The following is a 21281-nucleotide window of genomic DNA, read 5'->3' as shown; positions in this document are numbered from 1 at the left end:
GGGTCACACAGCTAGTGAGTGTTACGTGTCTGAAGCCAGATCTGAGCTCAGGTCCTCCTGACTCCAGGGCCAGTGCTCTATCTACTGTGCCACCTAGCTGCCCCCACCAATCCTTGTATAGACAATGCATTGATTTCAGTATGTAACACATAAACACCTAATGGCATAGCTTCTAAATACTTAAAGAATCAATTAGGGGGCACCTAGGTGGTGCAGTGGATAGAGCTCCAGCCTTGGAATCAGAAGGACTTGAGTTCAAATACAGCCTCAGACACTTGACACTACCTGTGTGACCCTGAGCAAGTCACTTAACCCCGGTTTCCTCAAACCCCTCCCCCCAAAAAAAGCTTAAAAATTTAGGGGCCAGCTAGGTGGCACAGTGGATTGAACACTGGCCCTGAAATCAGGAGGGCCTGAGTTCAGATCCGGCCTCAGACAAAACACTTAACACTACTAGCTGTGTGACCTTGGGCAAGTCACTTAACCCCAATAGCCTAAAAAAAAAAACAAAGCAAAAAAACTTTTTTTAATTAATTAAAAGAAGGCTGTAGAATAATAATAGTGGGGTGCCTGAATTTACCACTATCAGCCCTAGGAAAATCTAACCAAAAATAAGAAGTCAAGGATCTGAGTAGAATTTTAGAGAAATTCCATTTGAAAGCTCTCTGGTGGTTATTAAACGGAAATACAATGGAACGATGTAGAGTGAAATGAGCAGAGTCAGGAGAACATTGTACACAGTAACAGTCACATTTGACTGACTTTGATAGACTTGGCTCTTCACGGCAATGCAAGAATCTAAGACAACTCCAAAAGACTCAAGATGGAAATTGCTATCCACACCTAGAGAAAGAACTATGGAGTCTGAAGGCAGATGGAAGAACACTACTTATTCTCCATTTCCTTTGTTGTTTTGTTTTATTGCTTCATTCTTGTGGTTCCTCCCATTAGTTCTAATTGTACTTTACATCATGACTAATGGGAAAATATGCTTAATATGAATATATAAATAGAGCCTATATCAGATTGCATGCTGTCTTGGTGGAATGGGGAGGAGAGGAATGGGAGGGGGAGAGAATTTTAAACTCAAAATCGTATGGAGGGCAGCTGGGTGGCACAGTGGATAGAGCTCCATCGTTGGAGAAAGGCAGGAGAACCTGAGTTCAAATCCAGCCTCAGACACTTGACACTAGCTGTGTGACCCTGGACAAGTCACTTAACCTCAATTGCCTCACCAAAAAGAAAAAAAAATTATGGAAGTGAATGTTGAAAACTAAAAATATATTAATTATCAAGGGAAAAAATGGAAATAGGAACATATGTATCAGTGCTTATATGAAATTTGGTTATGTCTTCAAATGCAGAAAAGCAGAAATATATGCATTCTTTACTGATCACAATACAACAAAAAATGACCTACAACTACAAACCATTTTACAGAAATAAAGACAGACCTAAATAATTGGGAAGATATTAATTGCTCATGGGTAAGATGAGTCAATATAATAAAAATTACAATTCTATCTAAACTAACTTAGGAAGGAAGGAAGGAAGGGTGAACAACTGCTCAGGAATCAGAAGACCTGAACTGAAATCCTGTCTCTTACACTTACTACATGTGTATATAACCTTGGTAAAGTCACTTAACCTAACTGGTCCTCAGTTTCCTCATCTATAAAATAGACTAGATAGCCTCAGAGATCTTTTCCAACTCTAGATCTATGATTCTGTGACCTCTTTGGAAGTGTCCCCAAATTTGAGCTCAAAACAAAATTTTCATAAAAGAGAATGAAGATTTTCACTGGTGAAAGATTGAAAGTTAAATAGAGATAAAGTCAGCTTTAAGGAAGGAGTCATCAAAAAGAGATTGAGCACTATTTTTGTCAGCTCTTTGGAGTGATTCAAGATGACTCTGATAGTTTTTCATTTGAGGAAATGAAGCTTAGGACTAAGTTGTCACGATCTGGGTGATATTTCATGGCCAGTTTTTACTGCAACTCTGCACACACCAACTGTGCACTTAAACAGTAGCTGGTAGGATTAGAAAGAAATCTACAAAGGCTTCCCCTGCATTTAAATAAAGCAACCTGTTACTTAACATTATTGACACTCCTAGCTACCACTCTTCTTTCCAGTCTCCTTACGACTTACATGCCTCAAAGTACTCTGAGACCCAATGACACTGGCCTCCTTGCTGTTCCTCAAGCAAGACTAAATCCATCTCCTGACTCCAGGCCTTTTTACCAACTGTCTCTCATGCTTGGAATGCTCTCCCTCTTCTCTGCCTCCTGGCTTCCCTGGCGTTCTTCAAGTCTCACCTAAAATTTCACCTTGTATAAGAAGCATTTTTCCTAACCCACTTAAATCTAGTGTCTTCTCTCCATGATTATCTCCAATTTGTCCTCTATTTCTTGTTACATAGTTGTTTGCATGTCATTTCTTCCATTAGATTATGAGCTACTTGAGAGCAGGTACTGTCTTTTCCCTTTCTTTGTATCACTAGTGCTTAGCATAGTGCCTGGTTCATAGTAGGTGTTTAATAAATATTTATTGATTTAGGGAAGTGGATTAAGGGTGAAAACCATACTTAACCTTGTCAAAATCTTTTGCTTCCCATCCTTTGGTGAAGTTATAGCCCACCTAGAAGTGACCTTTTCTCCATTCAGAAAGGATTAAATATAGATGTATTGGTACCTTTGATTACTCTGGGATAATCGGTGAAGGGAGTGGTCAGGAAAAGATTTGAGTAGTGATTATTATTCCACAGTGTTAACCCCAAATTTTGTTTTTAACATTTTATACATTTTCCATGTTAGAATTCCTATACACGTTACTTCAAATCATTTCGAAATAGAGACAATGTCTGAGTGTATGGCAAGGGGATAAAGGGAATAGCACTACTTCAAATTTGCATATTTCTCTCAAATAGATATGCTTGGATTTAAATAATGTTAATGAAATAAAATTGTCTCTGGCAGATTATGCCTAAAATGCAGAGTTCAATATTAGTATTTTTCTTTAAGTAAATTTTACAGCTGAAGAAGTAAGGATCATAGATGTTAATTGACTTGTATAACGTCACGTGGATAGTAAATAGTGGAGCTGAGATTCAAATTCCCGTCTAACCAAGGACTCCAAGTTCAGAGAAGAGAGGCATTTCCATGATGTGCTTTCTAACCATGGGTCAGTCTGCATCCCTCCACATCATGGTAGACTCCTGACAGCCCCTATACGAAAGAATAGAAAAAAGCAAAATAGTTGGAGCTACTGCCTTGTGGAACTACTGGACACCATGAATCCTGCTTCTTTCTTTTATCCTTTCCTTCATTTATTATTTCCAAGAATGGATAGGTAATTGTGTTCAATCTTGTTTAAAGTAGCCTCAGAATTTATAAAATCTCTATCTCTTTGAGCAACATGCTACCTATAATGCTCCTGCCCACCCCTTCGCTTATTTTCTTTAATGAATCATTGCAAATTGAGAATTACTTAAACTTTTTAGGCTATTCCATGTGATTCTTTAAAGACATCGTCTCAAAGGCTTGTGAAAGAAAAAAGAACCAGATGGCATATGTGAGTCATACTTCCTACAAATCAGCCATTTGCTTCCAGTAAAAAATGCTGCATCGAGAAGGGCCTGATCAAACCTTCTTCAAAAGTTTTGATAAAGGAAAGCCAAAATTAAAGCATAAGCTTTCTTCTAAGTCCCTTTCTCAGATGTGTAAGATGAAATAGCATCCTTAATTAATAGTATGTAATTACTTCACTGGATTTATGATCTCATTGGTATGGCCTCTGTCAGCGAAGAATGCAATCTCCATGGAAGTCCGCATTTTCAATTCAACAAATATTTATCAAGCTCCTACTGTGTGAAAGGAAATGGGGACACAAGTCAAAGTAATAAGCATTTATTAAGCACCTAATATTTGCTAGGCACTATGTTAAATCCTGGGGATACAAAGAAGGGCAAAAGAAAAATCCTTACTCTCAAGGATCTCACAGTCTAATGGGAGAGACAATACATAAACAACTATATACAAGTAAGATTTGGACATAATCTCAGAAGGAAAGTACTAGCTTTAAGGGGATTATAGAAAGGTTTCTTGCAGAAGCTGGGACTTTGGGGTTGAGCAGCCAAAGAATCCAGGAGGTGGAGATGAAGAGGGCAAAAGTTCCAGGTGTGAAACACAAGTGAAAATACCTGGAATAAAGAGATGAAATGTCCTGTCCGAGGAAGGGCAAGGAGTTCCTGGATCAGAGAGGAGAGTTAGGTATATGAAGCCTGGAACAGCAGAAAGAGGCCAGGTTACGAAGGGCTTTAAAAGGCAAACAGAGGATTTTATAGTTGATACTGGAGGTAATAGGGAACTATTGGAGCTTACTGAATACAGGGCTCACACGGTTAGACCTGCACTTCAGGAAAATTAATTTGATAGCTGAGCGGAAGATGGAGTGGTGAGACTCTTGAGGGAGGAGGACAAACTAAGAGGCTTTTGTGATAGTTCAGGTGTAAGGTAATGAGATCTTGCACCAGGGTGGCGGCAGTGTCCTAGAAGAGAAAGGGATGTATGTAAAAGAGGCATTATAAAGGTAGAAGTGACAGGATTTGTCAACTGATTGGATATGGGTGATGAGAGGGAGGAGTCCAGGATGATACCTGTGTTTTGTGCCTGGGAAGATGGTGGTACTCTTGACAGTAATAGGAAAATTAGGGAAAGGGGTAGTTTTGGGAGAAAGATAATGAGGTTAGTTTTGAACATATTGAGTGTTAGATGTCCAATAGGTAGTTGGATATGTGAAAATGGAGGTCAGGAGAGAGGCTAGGATTGGACAAATAGAATTAAGAATCATCTGCAAAGAAACAATAATTGAATCCATGAAAGCTGATGAGATCACCAAGTGAAATAGTATAGGAGAAGAAAACAGGGCCCAAGAAAGAGCCTCGGGGGACACCCACACTTAAGGGACATGAAATAGACATCATTGTTTCAGTTGTATCTGACTCTTCATGACGCCATTTGTTTGTTTTGGTTTTTTTGACAAAGGTACTGGAGTGGTTTCCCATTTTCTTCTCCAGCTCATTTTCCAGATGAGGAAACTGAGGCAAACAAGGTTAAGTGACTTCCCCAGGGTCACAGACCTAGTAAGTATGTGAGGCCAAATTTGAATTCATGAAGACAAGTCTTCCAAGTCTGTTGCCCTATCCACTGAGCCACCTCACTGCCATGAAACAGATGAGAATCCAATCATGGAGGCTCAAGACCTGTTAGACAGGTGTAGGGAGTGCCAAGAGAGAGAACAGAGTTGTGAAAACCTAGAGAGGAGAGTATCAAAAAGAAAATGATTGACAGTGTCAAAGGCTGGAGAGAGGTCAAGAAGGATGAGGATTGAGGAAAGCCATATGATTTGGCAATTAAGAGATCATTGGTCACTTCGGAGAGATCAGTTTCAGTGGTATGATAAACCAGACTACAATTAAGGAGAGAGTGAAAGGATAAGAGGGGGAGGCACTGATTTTAGATGGCCTTTTCAAAGACAAACACACACACACACACACACACACACACACACACACACAAACCCAAACCCCAAACCATCTCTTTCTTTGGTGAGTTTATCATTCTAGTAAAGGAGGATATGACACATCAAATACAGGACAGGGAGGGATGGGAACAGAGGAGGGATTCAGAGAAAGTGCTTTAGGAATATTTGAGCAAAGAACAGCTTTAGCTTGCAAAGCTTCCAGCAAGAATTGTAGAAAGCAGGAGATGCCAAGCTCAGAAAGGGAGAGATGGTATATCAGGTTCAGAGAATAAGTAGTAGTCTAGTTTAGCTGCAATGTAAAGGGAAATAATGTGAAGTCTGTGTAGAGAAGTAGTTTGGAGCCAGGTTCTATTCTTTAAATACCAGAAGAAATTTTAAAGCAACAGGGGACCACTGAAAGTTTTGGGGTAGGGCAGTACTATGATCAAGCTTTTGCCTTAGGAATACCAATGAGTTGAAGACCTTAGCCTGATGGGTGGGAAATAAGGAGGGCCCCAGCCAGCTGGATTGGCCAGAAGCATCTGAGAGCCTGGGAATGGGTAGGTTCATTCTGACCCTTTGCTGATATTTTGATGGGGCCCCCTCACCTTTGCTGCTGGGAGTTTTTTGTGCTGTGAACCTAAATTTGGGACCCTGGAGTGGCCAGGGATGAAGGAAAAGGCTGTTGTGGACCAGGTCACTAATAGAACTGGATGACTAGAATTAACTTGCACATTCCCACACCACCAATTGGATCTGGTGTGGGCCAAAACACTATCGAATGGACGATGTAGCAGTCTGAGTTAACTTTACTCCCAGGTGAATTGTTTTGACATTTGTGGACCCTTTTGGCAAGGAGTATAGACAGCTCTAGGACTCTGCTGGGTAGTTCCTGAGATATCAGGGAGCTTCCTGGCAACTGCATTTTTATCTGGCTTTTGTCTTTTCGTGGACTATTTTTACATGGGGGCTATTGAATAGGTTTTTTTTTTTTTAATTAAAGAGGTTGCCTATCTTAACTGTCAGGCTGTGAATGGTCCATGCTGCCAGATATCGAATCATGTCTGGAACAATGTTTAGTGGATCTTTGAGAGGCAGAATAGTATAGCAGATAGAGTGCTGAACTCACAGTAAGTTCAGTTGCGTCTGACTCTTCTTGACCTCTTTTGGGGATTTCCCTGGCAAAGACACTGGAGTGGTTTGCCATTTCCTTCTCCAGCTCATTTTACAGATGAAGAAACTGGGGCAAACAGAGTTAAGTGACTTGCCCGGGGTCACACAGCTAGTAAGTGTCTGAAGCCAAATTTGAACTCAACTCTAGGCCTGGCACTCCATCCACTGTGCCACTTAGCTGTCCTAGAGTCAGTAAGACCTAGGTTCAAATTTTACCTATGACATTTAGCTATGTGATCTTGGGCAAGTCACTTAATCTTTTAACTTAAACCTGTTTCATTATCTGTAAAATGGGATTATACTTAATGGCACAAATATCTCCGTGGTTGCATCTGTCTCGTATGTTAACATATGCATGGGAGACAAATGACTATATCCTTTAAAACTGCATTGCATTCTAAGGAAAAGGTAACAAAAAAAATCAACACAACAGAAGCAGAAGGATATGATATTTTCTATACCTTTCAGTTTTGTATGACTGAAATTATGGGTCAGCTTTGCAAAGTCATCTGCTAAAGCCCAAAAGTTCTCTCTTCCCTAAGGACATCCTTGATGAATGAAATATTGCAGACATGAGAAAGGTGACAGATGGGCCAGAGGGTGCTGCTATCTTCTTGATCACCTTTGGGAGCCTTTATGTTGGTGATTTCTCATGCACTGTCTCTGTTGTCACCCACCTCATTCATGACCTTGGCTCTAGGTACATTTGCACCCCTGACTTCCCCTGCCCTTTTACGACTCTTTTTTCCCCATGTCAAGATTACGGAGAGGTCAGAAATTTTCCAATCAGACAGACCAATCAAATTCTGTATTTCTCATCATAGCTCTCAATACCAGTGTCAACAGCAGGACTCACCCAACCCCCAGCCTCACCCAACACAGCCCAACCCCCTCCGTTTCATGGACTTACCATCTCACTGGATTTCCCTGCTCCCACTGAGCTACTGACTCTAGTCTTTCATATGCACTGACTTGCTCAGCCATCATATTCCAATTCTCTTGACCCATTCTGCTCCTGATTACACTGAATATTTTTCCCAACCACCAGGGCTCCAGACGCTGGGAATCTCAGGCTTTCAGTCACTCTCTCAGCCTCTGTCTCTGTCTTTTGGTTTTTGCCTTTCTCACTTAGAATTGACCTGGTTCTTGATCAGGCCTATCTCATTGATTAGTTTAATGGTGTTAATACATAAAAACATATCATGTGATCAGATCAATAAGTGATTTGGTGTCTTAAGTGATATACTATATATACACCAAGAAATGATGCCCTAAATTAGAAATTCTGATGGAGATTCTCAGCCTTTGAACAGAATTTTTAACTGTCATTCCAAGAAAAGCAATTCAGTGAGCTTCTGATATCCTTCTGATAATAGGTGGATCTGTACACATAGAAATAAATGTAATTTATACATATGTAATATATAATATGTACTTCTAATATCTACACAATATGTACACATATAATATATAAATGGTAATGCTAATATTTGCCAATATTTGAAGCATCTGGAATTTTCTTGGTGTAGGGAATTTTTTCTACCAACAAAGGTCCTCGCTTCTCTCTGATTTGATTGATAAATCCCAGGGAGTTACCAGAAGCACATTGTAGTTAAGTAATTTGCCCATGAGAAGCAGGATTTGAATTTGGTCTTCTTGACTCTAAGCCTAGTATTTCATCTACTTTGCCAGGCTGCTTTTCTGTTCTTGATACTCTTGGGGGAAAATAAAACCAGGGGAAACAAAACTTCAGACAGACAAGGGGGCATTTTCTTTCCTTGTGTGTTATAAAATTCATTTGATTCCATATAAGATTTTATTCCTTACTTTATGTTTATTTGATTACTTCTTTTTTGTTGATGGTTAAGTTTATAGCAAAAATGTTTAATTGAATTTTTAATTATGTGAACTTGGTGAAGAAATAAAGCAATCTAGAATGGTGGAAAGAAGACTGAATTTTGAGTCGGAAGATCTTGGTTTTCACCCTGGGCCTGCTACTGAAGTGTGATTTTTGACAAAGCACCTAAACTCTCTGGGCCACAGTTTCCTCATCTTTAAAATGTGGGGATTAGATTAGATGATCTCTAAATGCTCATCTACCTGAGCCTGACATTTCCCTTTTCTCTTCCATCTGCCCTTTGAGGACCAAAGTGGTCAGAAATGGAAACAGGTGTAGAGGAGAGAGAATCATAGTATCACAGATTTAGAGCTGGAAAGGACCTTAGTCTCATCCTCTCATTTTACAGATGAGGAAATTAAGGATAAGAGAAATTTAAGTGACTTGCTCAGGGTTTCACAGCTAGTAAGTGTCTGAGGAAGCAGTTGAAATCAGGCCTTCCTGACTTTAAGGCCAATGCTCTAACCACAGCATCAACTAGCTGCCTCTAAACAGGGGAAGATTTGTATGGTCTGGGTTGGGAATGAATTTTAGATCTACTGACACGCTGTCCCTCCCAAAACTGTCATGTGAAAGAAGGAGAAGATGAGTTCTGCTTGGTCTGGGAAAGCAGAACTAGAAGCAATAGGTGGAAATTGCAAAGTAGGAGGCTTCAGCTCAATCAAAGGAAAAGCTTCTTAAGAACAAAGCTGTCCAAGAGAGGAATAGGTGGTCCCTGGATGCGGGTAAGTTCCTTATCACTGGAGAACTTCAGAGTTTTAGTTGTTCATTCACTGATTGAATTGGAGAACCAATGAGGTCCCATTCACATCAATGACTATGAATGCCATTCCTCCATATATGTACCTCCATAATGGCATTAATTGGTTAGCTGAAACATGACAGTAGATGAAACAACAGGAGGAAGTTGAATGCAATGATCTCTGTGGTCCCTTTTATGCTTAAAACTATATTCCTAGCATCATGAGTGGACTGGCCCGGTTCTTAGAGCATGTGTAGACTTGCCATTCCTGGGGCGTCATATAGAGAATGTGCAGTCTTGCCTGCCTGGCTTCATTCCAACATACAGAGGGTTGGTGAGTCTATTTCCAGTCACAAGCAACCGAGGGGGGTTACTGTGGTGATGAAGAGTCTTCTAATTGACTGAAGAGCCAGAATCTAGGGTACATACACAAAGGTTACAAATGATTACCTTTTGGTCTCTTAAGTGAGGAGGTTTGCACTGAGGCACCAGGTGGAGAGGAAGGGTAGCGGTGCCCTTCTGTCCCCACCCTGCTGCCACATGTCTGTGTGGGCATTCTGTCTGCTCCTTTCATGCTTATTCTTGTCTGTTCTGAGGTGAATGAGTATCTGGAAATGAAATACCAAGTTGTGACCTAGTGAGCTCCAAAGGCCACAAGAACCATGAGAAGCCCCTTTAGTGACTAAGCGTTCATAGTAGAGAGCATTGGGGCAGCTAGGTGGCACAGTAGATGGAGCACTGGCTCTGGAGTCAGGAGAACCTGAGTTCAAATCCAGCCTCAGACACATAACACTCACTAGCTGTGTGACCCTGGGCAAGTCACTTAACCCCAATTGCCTCACCAAAAACGAAAAACAAAAAACAAAAACATAGTAGAGAGCATCAGAAGTGGTAGCAACAATAGCTGATCCAGATCAGTAAAGAGTCAGCCCTAAAGAACAGCCTACTAGACCCAGTCCAGCAGTAGATGGACCCATTAGTTGAGGTGCTGTACCCTGCAAGAGGCTGGTCCTGCTGAATAACGGAGCAATTCATGCATTGCAATGCCCTGAAATAAACTTTGTGGGGACTCCACAAGGAGTGAAAAGATTTTGTAAGGACCCCTTCTGCCCTATGTGTTTCCTATCCGTGTGCCTAACTTTGTACTTTAGGCTTCAGCACACTCTCTACGGAAACCTTGATATACCTACTAAGAAACTGCACCATGAAGGGAGAAAAAGTCAGCTCCCCTCTGGGGACCCAACCTGCCAGAGCAAGTTGGGGATGGGGTGGGAGAATGGTCACAGAGGGAGGTGCTACACTAGGAATTTAGAGTCAGAGTCATGAAAAGTTAGAGATGAATGGCCCCTGTGAGATGACGCTGCCCAATTCTCTCATTTCTCAGAGGAGGATAAACTAGAGTTCGTATTTATATAGTCTTTCAAATTCTGCAAAGTGCTTTTACCCAAACCATCTTACTTGATCCTCACAGCAACTGTGGGAGGTAGAAACACTAAGGTTCTGTGATATTACAGATGTTTTCCCCTTTTTATAGATGAAGAAATGGGAGCTCAAAGAGAGAAAGTGATATGTTCATGGTTGTGCATGGCATTAGAGGCAAGAAAACTTGGACCTTCCACTCCTAGCAAGCCAATCTATTTGTAATCTCTTATAAAATACTTCCTAATTCTCATCTCTGTGCTAATCTTTTCATTTGAAATATTACTCTATATCTTTCACCTCTACCAATTCATGGCAATCAATCAATCAATAACCCTGAAGTGTCTACTATGTGCCTTCTGGTATCTCCTTCAAGATATGACTCATAATGCACCTCCTCCTTTAACTCCCTAGGATCCAAAAATCATCTCTATGCTGATAATTCTCAGATCCACTTACTCAGCCCTAACCTCTCTCTCAATCTCTAGACTCCTATCTCTAACTTCTTATTGGACATCTTGGAGTAGATAGCCCATAAACATCTTAAACTCAACATGTACAAAACTGAACTCATTATCTTTCTCTCTAAGCCCCTCTCCTCTATGTTTCCTATTACTGTGGAAGACACCACCATCCTCCCAGTCACTCAGGTTCACAACCTGGGTGTCATCCTTGACTCTTTACTCTTTTGATAGCAACACATGGAAGGCTGGTGAGTCTATTTCCAGTGAGGGGTGGAACTGTGATGGTACCCCATATCTAAACCATTACCTTTGTAAGATCTCTACTATGTATCTTGTCCCCTCTCACAATGCCACGCACCTTGGTGCAGGCAACTCATCACCGTCTACTTGGAATATTGTCCACCGGTTGATCTCCCTGTTTCAGGTCTCTCCCAGCTCCAGTCCATCCTTAACTCTGATGATCTCCTTAAAGTAAAACTCTGACATCACCCTCATTCAATAAACTCCATTTGCTCTGTTACCTGCAGCATCAAATATAAAATCCTCTTTTGGCAATCAAAGCCCTTAATCTGACCTCCCTCTTGCCTTTCCAATCGTCTGACAACTTACTCCCCATCTCTACCCACATACCTCACAATCCAGTGACACCAGATCGAATGTTGTTTGTACATAGTTATTTACATGTAGTTTCTCCCATTCGATTGTGAGCTCCTTAAGGGCAGGGACTTTTGGCCTTCCTTTGTGTCCCCAGAGCTTAGCACACTGCCTTGCATCATTAGGCACTCAATGTTTGCTTGTTGATGACTCGACTCTAGGAATAATTTTTTTTTCCTTATTAGTGTGTGTGTGTATGTGGTGTGTGTGTGTGCATATTCTATCTGTACTTTTGTGGGAGAGGGAGTGGTGGGGCTGGAAATAGTGCTGGTGATCTTCCCCATATCCGCTTTTAAAATGTGGTTTCATTAATACGTCATCTTTCTCTCCAATTAGATTGTAAGAACAAAGACGATAGGATCATGGATTTAGAGATGGAGGGGCCTTTTTATGGTGGTGGTTAAAAAAAAAAGACAGGTCCAGAGTCATGCTGCTAGTTAATTTTGGAGATGGAATTTAGACGTAGGTCCTTATTCTCCAAACTGGTCTCTCCATTACTCCATCCCTTGCCTTTCCTTGGTATTGCTGATGATCTCCAGAGCACCTACCCTAACATTTTGTACAAACTAGGGGAATCATGAGTGTTTCACAAAGACTTAATTCAAAATGAGTTCTTGTATACTATTAAGCATTCTACTGGAAAGGATATGGATCCTTTGCACAAGCACCTATGAAGGAGGAAAAAAAAGAGAAGTATGACAAGACAGGATTGTAATTTTTTTGGTTTAATATTTGCATTGCTTCTATAGCGCAATTATAGCAATATTTAAAATTCACTTCTCATTACAAATATTTGTCAAGTTTTATTTCAGAAACATTTTTCCTACTTCCTTATACATGCACCCAGGCACACTATAAAAACTCATTCAAAACTCAGGAAGGGCAAACATCATTCATGTAAACATCTTTCATTAGTTTCCCATAGTTTTAAAAATCACAACTCTACAGATGTTGGATAAGGCTTATCAATTTTGTTTAAATGCTGTAAGAGACCAATCGAGAATGTTTGCATGGTACAGTGGGGTGGGGTTCCTGTTTTGCTGCGGTGTCTTCTGCAAACTCACCCCAGTCTTTCAACCCTTAAACATACCTCACAATCTACTAAGTGACCGCTCAGGTTAGATGAAAAAGTAGAGGAAAAATTATTGAAGCAATTTGCCCAGGTATAGAGCCATAACTAGGAATTTTTGTGCCAGTGGCAAGCTTCACAAAGCATACCCTCAAAGTATTTTTTTTTCAGATATATTCAGTTGAGGGGTGGAGGAAGGCAGAAATCTCAGGACAATGCCCCATAATGGGAAGACAGCTGCCCCCTCCCCAAGACACTGGAACCCTGAAGGTGAATGAGGCCACCACTATGATGGGGTTTCACAATGGAGGGGCTCAATTGCAGTATATTGGTTAGTGTTGGGGGAAAGATGCTGTTGCTACGCTATTCTAATTAATTGTTCTTGTTAATTAAGTGCCAAGCTCAAATTTTGTTGCCCTGGGTCAAAGCCCCTGCCACTCTACCATAGTTATGGCTCTGTGCTTGGGAATTTTCTTATGTTACAATCAAAATTATAGTAGCAAAAAATTGAATCACCTAAATCTGTATTAGGATGTGTGCACATACATTGAAAATTAATCATAACAAAATTATTCATTTTATTTTGTCCAAGAGGCACCATTAAGAAAACTCAAGTCTTGATAATCCATGGTAACAAAATTGTTCTGTCTCATTTTTGAGGGATAATTGAGAGGTATGTCCTAGAAATGCGACTGGTCTTAATATGAAAATGACTTCAAACAACTGTGAGTGCATAATGTTCCATACAGAAGGGGCAAGATTCTCCTCCTGTCTAAATAGATGTCTCTCTGGTAGTAAGTTAGGAGTTCAGGAAAATGCATTCACTCCAGAACTGAGATTAGGTTATTCGCCACTCTGTAAAATGCTGGTTGATGCTCTCTGCTTTTTCTCCAGCCCCTCCTTCTGGAGGGTGAAGATGTGTATGCAGGAGCTATCGACAGAACTTTGGGGATCTCCCCACCCTGAGAATGAGGCTTAACCTGATCTTCACTAAGAGCAACCTAACTGGGTCTGTGCCTGGGCAGTAGGGATGGAGGTTAATAGCAGCTGGAAAATGCGTCTCCAGGCTTCCAACACCCACTTGTGGATTTCAGTGATGCTGCCCCAAGAAAATGCGGCCACATTGGGTAATCACACTATTTGCACTAATGGCTCTGATTGAGTTTTAGGACCCTGTAGTGACTGAAGAGTGACTATGACTCCATCAGCCCCTAATTTACTACCCAGAGGGGACTCAGGCACTGGGGGAAATGGAGCCTTATTAGCTTCTTCAGTAGCAGATGTAACAATTGAGGAGAAGTCGCTGCTACTTAGAATATTTTTTAGGCTACTGACATCTATAAAATTGTTCTGTATTTTTTGCTAATGCACTCAGAAAATCCTCACAAAACTTTGTCTTTTTTTTTAATAGCACTGGAATAAATCAATTTCATTTAAATATATTCATTCTACCATGAAAATATCTCATACAAACATCTATTTACATACAAATGCATTAAAATTTGTGGAAAGTGTTCCCCACACCTGTGGATGTATGGCTTCAATATTTTAATTGCTTTTAATGTGTATCCTTATGTTCGGCAAAATAAAATGTGCATTAAATTTAATAATTTTCTAAAAATAAAACAAAAAAGCGAAACAGGAGATTCAAATTTATAACAGGGAAAAAGCAAGAAAGAATCTTACTGGGGAGCTTCAAATGGAAATCTTTAAAATATTGCATACCTTTGATCTGTGGAAGGTAAATATACAATTAATAGATCCTGTGACACCAGCTTTCTGTTGGTTGGTTAGCTGGCTTGTTTACTTTTGAATCATTTACTATAGAAAAAAGAAATGCCTTGGTTTGAAATCATCCCTACTTTTCAGACTGAATCTTGGGTGAATGACTGGCTTTCTAAAAACAAATGCCTACCATTTCTACCTGAATATTTTCAATATCTTCTCCCAGGGGAGTTTTAAACCTTTTCTTGGACTGGATCATCAGCACAGGAAACACCCAGTGTGCTAACTCCCTCCACCCATGCAGATCAGCAAGTTAAGGGGTTACCTGAGGTTCAAAGAGGTCAAGAGACGTAGTATAGTCATACAGCATGGCCTAGTGGGTAGAGATATGACCTTGGAGTCAGGAAGACTAGGCAGCACTTGAACCCAGGTCTTCCTGATTGCAAGGCTGTATCTCTATTCACTAGGCCATGCCATCTTTCTTTTAAAAATATTACATACTTATATATGTGAAGATACATATTTCTATATATATGAAACGTTAACTGTTACCATGTTCAACAACCTGAACAATTATAGTGAAATTAGCCTTGGTGGTATTTTCAGGTTGTTAACATTACAAAGATAAGAGTTTTTCCCTATTTCAGGTGTCTCAGAATACATCTCTGGTCCTGAACTGATTCCTAGAGGGGCTTTTAAAAACTGATTTTCTTCTTAAGTTTCTTGGTAGACCAGGGTGAAGCAAGTCACAGAGCAAGCAAACAAACATAGAAAAAAAACCCCAAAAAACAAAACAAAACAAACAAAACTCAAGTCTTAATCTGTTTCTTTCATCTGGGATCTTTCTATGAATAAAGCTCTTCCTTCCCAAATTAGCCAACTCAAATGCCATTTAGGGATAAGTTTCTATGGATTAGTTCTGACTAAATGCTTATGCAAAGCTACTGCTTCACCGAGATTTGAGAAGATGCTGAGAAAAGAGAGAAGCATGCGAAAGAGTCAGGCTGAGACCCATAGTGATAAAAGCTGCTTGAGGCTAGTCCACAACTGCGTACATACAAGCTCTCAAGTTGTTTTTGTCAACATGAAGATGTCCCTTTGGGCCTTCACCTTTAATCTTCTAAATCCTTGCCTCGATGATGCTAGGGAAGGAAGCTGATCCAGCTTTCTACCTTATCCAATCTCTTCCATGTCATCCTCACACATTCCAAGGTTCAGGCCAAGTTCTTCCCTTGCTCTCCTCCCCACCCCTCACCACATACATGCATGTGTGCCCAGATTCAGTGAGGGCATACATGGAGATGAGATAACTAAAGGAAGAAGCGAGACCTAGAACACTCATTCTTTCCTGGGAACCTCTACACCCTCCACTTCTTCACCTACATACAGAAAGCATGAAATCCAATCCAGATTGGGGCAAAAACCTACACTTTTACAGAGGCCTAGTCTCCAAGTCTAATAATGACTTAAAGAGTCCAAGTTCCTTGGATTAAAGAGCCCCAAAAGAATGTAAAAATTATATTGGAAGACAGGGAACCAGAGCTAGGCCTTGTTTGCAGAGTTTTTGCCTCCAAGGAAGACTTCACAAAAACCTCAAAAACCATTGCTTAAAATGTAAGACCATCCATGCTTACTACTAGGCTGTTGTTGAAGTTGTTTTTCTTCTGTGAGGTCCAGCCTCTAAACCAAATCCCATAGAATAGACAGGGTGCTGGGGAACCAGATCAGAAAAACAAGGCAAGAAGCTCCATCTCCTGCAACACTGAAAGAAATAGCAGGGTGAAGAGTCAGTATGGACAGACTCATCTTTAGGTAGCCATTCCACATTTGCCAATAATCAGCACCAAATGCCTTTAGCAGCAGAATGAGCAAAGCTGCTGAGATATATCAATGACATAGCCTGGCTAAAATAAAGGTCAGGAACCCCTTACATTCTATATGGCACCATCAAGACTTTGACCCCAAACATCTGTCCATTAGAAACTAGACTCATATTCTTCCAGAGTGCCCTCAGAAGGGGCCTGCTCACACAATAAATAGGGATACAGATGAACACATTTCACATAAACTTAGGTGAGGGCTGGGGGCATCTTCCTCTCTCTCCCTTCACCCACAAGGGCCACCAAAAAGCCTCCCACAGCTTATCCAAAGCAACAAAATACAATTATTGACTCACTTGTCTTAAAGAGGAAAAACAAGGAATATAAAATAGTATCCAGTAAGTCCAGGTTAGTGGAAGAGGCAACAAGGGAGAGAGAGAAAGGGAAAGGGAGACGAAAGGAAGGAAAGACATAGCAGAAAGGAATGAGGAAGCAGAGGGAAACTGATGGATGTATACTGCATGCACATACACAGAGATGGGAGTAAGGGTAGGCAAGTTAGGTGGTCACCCAGGATGTGAACATGTACAGGTTGCAACTAGGGACTTTGGGGATATCATATTTTACAAATGCACATGTGTTTTAATGCCATAAAGTTCCATTCTCCACAGCATGTAGGTTTTTATTTTTTTGGAGTTGTATTTGTTTCTGTGAAAGTTTTCCTGTCCCTTTGCGAGACAGGAAAAGCCAGGGGGGACATCTAATTTTCAGACCCTACCAAGAGCACCTAAATGCCTTGTCCCAGCTTTGTACATGTAGACACATGTAATATGATGCAAAAAAAGAGAGAGAGAATAAAGAAGAGGGGGAAAGGAGAAAGGAAGAGCCAGTGGGAGAGAGAGGCTATGTATGTAGGACAAAGTGTACAGGGGATGGAGAGAGAAGACCAAAGGTCAAAATCCTGCTTCTGCCACTTGTCTCTGGGACCTTGAGCTCTGAGACTTTGAGCAAGTCACTTTGTGTCTTGGTCCTCATCTATAATGAGGTCCTTTCCAAACCTACAAATCTATGTCTCTTAAACTGTCCTGGAAGACAGAGACAGAGGTAAGGAGAGAGAGGTAGAGAGAAGGAGATAGGGCCAGGGAGATGATCAGTTTTCAGGTGAGCATCAGATCACAATGATTGATTCAGGATATTAGCTTTGGAGTGAGGTCACCTATCAGATGTAGAGATGAAAGAGACCTTAGAGAGATCAACTAATTCAACCCCTTCGTTTAACAGATGAGGAAACTGAAGCTCATAAAAATTAAGTACCTTCCTGAGGTCACACAAATAGTAAATAGTAGGGTCAGATTTGAATCCATGTCTCTTGACTCAAGATCCAGCGCTCTTTCCATTATACTTCACACTTTTCACAGCTTGTCACTTACTCTAATGCTTTACCCTTTAGAGGCTCCATTCCAAATGGCTTAACCCAAGCAATCCACTGGGGGAGAAATTATCACTTGCAGTATCAATGACCAAGGCAATATCACCCTGAGGAATGCAACCATCAAATCAATGGCTAGAAGAACTACCCTCCCTGGCTAGAGGTTCCTTTGCCCTGACCTAGATTGTTCATAATTCTGTGATTCAAATGACTGGGATAACTAAATCCATTTTTCTTTTGCTAACTGCCCAGAAAAAAAAGATCACTCACCTTCAGAAACATTCACTGATATAAAAACCTAAGCACCATGAAGACAACCAGTGTGTAAGTCTAAGAAACACTGTCCCCTCTATCACAGTTTATGGAATGGGGTCTTTCCCCAAAGTGGTGGTCATTCTCACCCTGTTCCTTGGTGTTTGTTGATCAGAAAGATATGCAGCTTACTCATTCTTCTTCCTGGCTGATCTATGGCAGTGCAGAGGAGGATTCATTCACTATTGCCAGCTCTCCCCAGTGCAAAAGCATCATATTCACTCTCTCAATAAGTACCGGTTCATGGAACGCTCACCATCTATTAGCAGAATAGTGAGAACCACCTGGGTCTGACTGAGCTCTGGAATCATGGGGTCTTGTGTTAACAGCCCTAGCTCAGGATGAGCACCCTGGGAAGCGTGGTGGCACAGATGGTGGGGAGGGGAAAGGCTGCCTCTGCACAAGCCTTGACAGCAAAACCTGAACAGAGCAAGCTGTGTGGCCAGAGAACTGAACCAAAGGCTCAGGGCCTTCAATCAAGTCCAACAATATGTAGTGGTGTACATGATTATGAGTAACCTAAGATTTGATTTGAAATCACAAATGCTGATTTCACTTCTTTATTCACCACATACCCCTGCTATCTTCCAATCAACAAATAGCTCCCTCTCTGATACAACTCAGAAATCTTTATCTATCTAAACTAGATGCCTAAGCTGACTAGTTGGGTGTCAGTTTCCACCAATGACACTTTGCAAATTAGAAGCACCGCTGCCCTAGAGACCTATGTCAAATGAAATGCTGGCATGGCCCAAGCAGTCTGAAGCAGATATTGCTAAGCTTTAGCTGTGTTTAAGCAGTTGAAAAACAAACCAAAATCCCCCAAACCTATAAATCCATTCAGAGCAATCCAAGTCATAGTATAGACCTAAATAGCTACCTTACACAGAGGTGGTTTTTTTTTGTTTCTTTGTTTCTGCAAATTTTTTTTAGTATATATGGCTTGCAGAGTGGCTGAAATGCTATTTGCTTTGACTATAATGTATTATTTTTGATTCACAACTTGTACAATGCATTGAAACAGGTAAGTAATTTGCAAACACAATGATGAAGAGCTTTTGCCTTAAGATTCCATTCTGATCCTAGAGATCAATGTTTGTGCCATAATTAGTTTCATTAAAGTGCAAATCCTTAACCCTTTTTACATTCTACATGACGACTCAGGGTTGGTTTTTGAACATGGCATTCAATATACTATGCCCCAAACAAGACTGCTCTTTAAATGTCTCATGTTATGTATATCTAAGTTATCCTAGGGCCCATGAGGGAAGACAGCACTGTCATGGCCCCAGGTTGCTGCCCCCAGGTGTTAATTCCTCCCTCCTTTCTTTCTGAATACACATATTACAAATCTTCCATAGCTTGATGCAAGTAAATCCAACCCATTCCTCTTTCTGTCTTAAAGCAAAGAGCTCTTCATTTTCATGCAAGGATATTAATTCTATAAAATACACTGGCTCCTAGAACCAGTTATTTATATCAGGATGTAACAAGGAAACAATGAGAGAGAGAGAGAGAGAGAGAGAGAGAGAGAGAGAGAGAGAGAGAGAGAGAGAGAGAGAGAGAGAGAAATAGAGAGCGCCATAGAGATCTATACACAGCCACTCACACAAAATCCATTAGAAAGGTTTTTCCCTTGCAGGAGAGTTCTAAGAAAGGGGGAAATGACTCAAAAAAACCAGGCTTCTTCTGTACACTAGGAAAAACAAAGTCATTCTGTTGCAAAGATACAGATCAAAGGTTAAAAGGCAAATTATGCTATGTTTAGAGAAATTTAAGCGTAATAATCCTCTAACCTCCACTGTGGCATGTATGCAAAAGTGTAATCACACCATTAACATTAGCCATAGAAATAGCATCATGGAAAACCACTGACTAAAAAAAAAAAGATGAAAATACCCCATTTCCCTTTTTTTCAATCAAATCATTTGGCATCTCTGAATATGGTGCAGACTTAGATTCTAAATACCCAAAGGACATCACGCTGTTTTAGGCAAAATATTAAATAATACCTCCCAATCAGGTGTTGTTGTAACGCTAGCTAATTTTAAACCTAGCATGAGTAATAGAGTCAAAACTAGTTAGTATGCAAGAAACTCATTGCTAACACAGAGTGAGAGGATATGATATAACAGCATGAGCAGTCCCTGGTTATCCAGTTTCAGTATAAACGTAGTGCATAGATCCAAATTTCTACTCCAGGTCAATAAACCAAAGAGCCGAGTTTGTATTTCACTTCTCCTGGGCAGCCTGGAAGACCTTTAGTTCCATCCGATACCATTCTGGAGCTTCGGGCATGCTCTTTCCAGGAGGGTTATGATCATATCCGTAGGCGACAGTGAGCTCCTCATCTCTCTCCACTGCTTGTTTAGTGCGGATACATTTGATGGGCCCAAAACGTGGATGTGCAAACCTAAACACCAAGACATGTCATTGTCACTCATGGCAGTTTTTAGCATCAATAATAAACATTGTCCAAATGTCTAATTGCATTGGCTTCAACCAAGAGTTGAGGACCAAAGGATCTTCACTGGAAGCATCAAGGGTTAACACCTCCTATCAGTATCTTGACTCCTTTTTAGAGCTTGTCTTGTGCTCACTATATATACATATGTGTGTGTATGTATGTCTAAATACATACATACATATACACACACACACTCACACGGACAAACCAGTGAATATATAACCAACGAAGCCACCTTAAAAATCTATCCTGAATGATATCAGTGCTGGGAAAAGGATAGTGGACCTAGGTTCAAATCCTGGCTCTGCTGCTTATTATTTGTGTGACTTCAGGCAAGTCACTTAACTTCTCTGTTTCCTAGTTTTCCTCATTTACAAAATGAGGAGTTTTAACTAAATGATACCTCCGGTTGCTTCCAACTCTAAACCATAATGATATATCATTTTTCAGTGGTTGTGTTTGTTGTTTAGTCACTTTCAGTCATGTCTAACTCTTCTTCACCCCTTTTAGGGTTTTCTTGGCAAAGATGCTAGAATGGTTTGCCATTCCTTCTCCAGTACTTTTTACAGATCAGGAAACTGAGGCCA

General features: G+C 40.6%; 1 protein-coding gene across 1 annotated transcript in view; it reads right to left on the bottom strand.

Moving 5' to 3' along the window:
• Positions 1 to 12581: 12581 nt before the first annotated feature.
• Positions 12582 to 21281, bottom strand: part of SETD7 (SET domain containing 7, histone lysine methyltransferase) — a 69977-nt gene continuing 61277 nt past the window's right edge. Inside the window, exon 8 of the mRNA XM_020967478.2 lies at positions 12582 to 20640. Coding sequence (XP_020823137.1) covers positions 20460 to 20640 — 181 coding nt within the window. The 3' untranslated portion in view covers positions 12582 to 20459. The remainder of the gene's footprint in view (positions 20641 to 21281) is intronic.

This window comes from Phascolarctos cinereus, unplaced genomic scaffold (genome assembly GCF_003287225.1).
Source record: "Phascolarctos cinereus isolate Bilbo 61053 unplaced genomic scaffold, phaCin_HiC Scaffold_9;HRSCAF=440, whole genome shotgun sequence".
NCBI classification, from domain to species: Eukaryota; Metazoa; Chordata; class Mammalia; order Diprotodontia; family Phascolarctidae; genus Phascolarctos; species Phascolarctos cinereus.
Note: the sequence above shows the minus strand (reverse complement) of the source record. Positions and strands in the feature narration are given on the sequence as shown.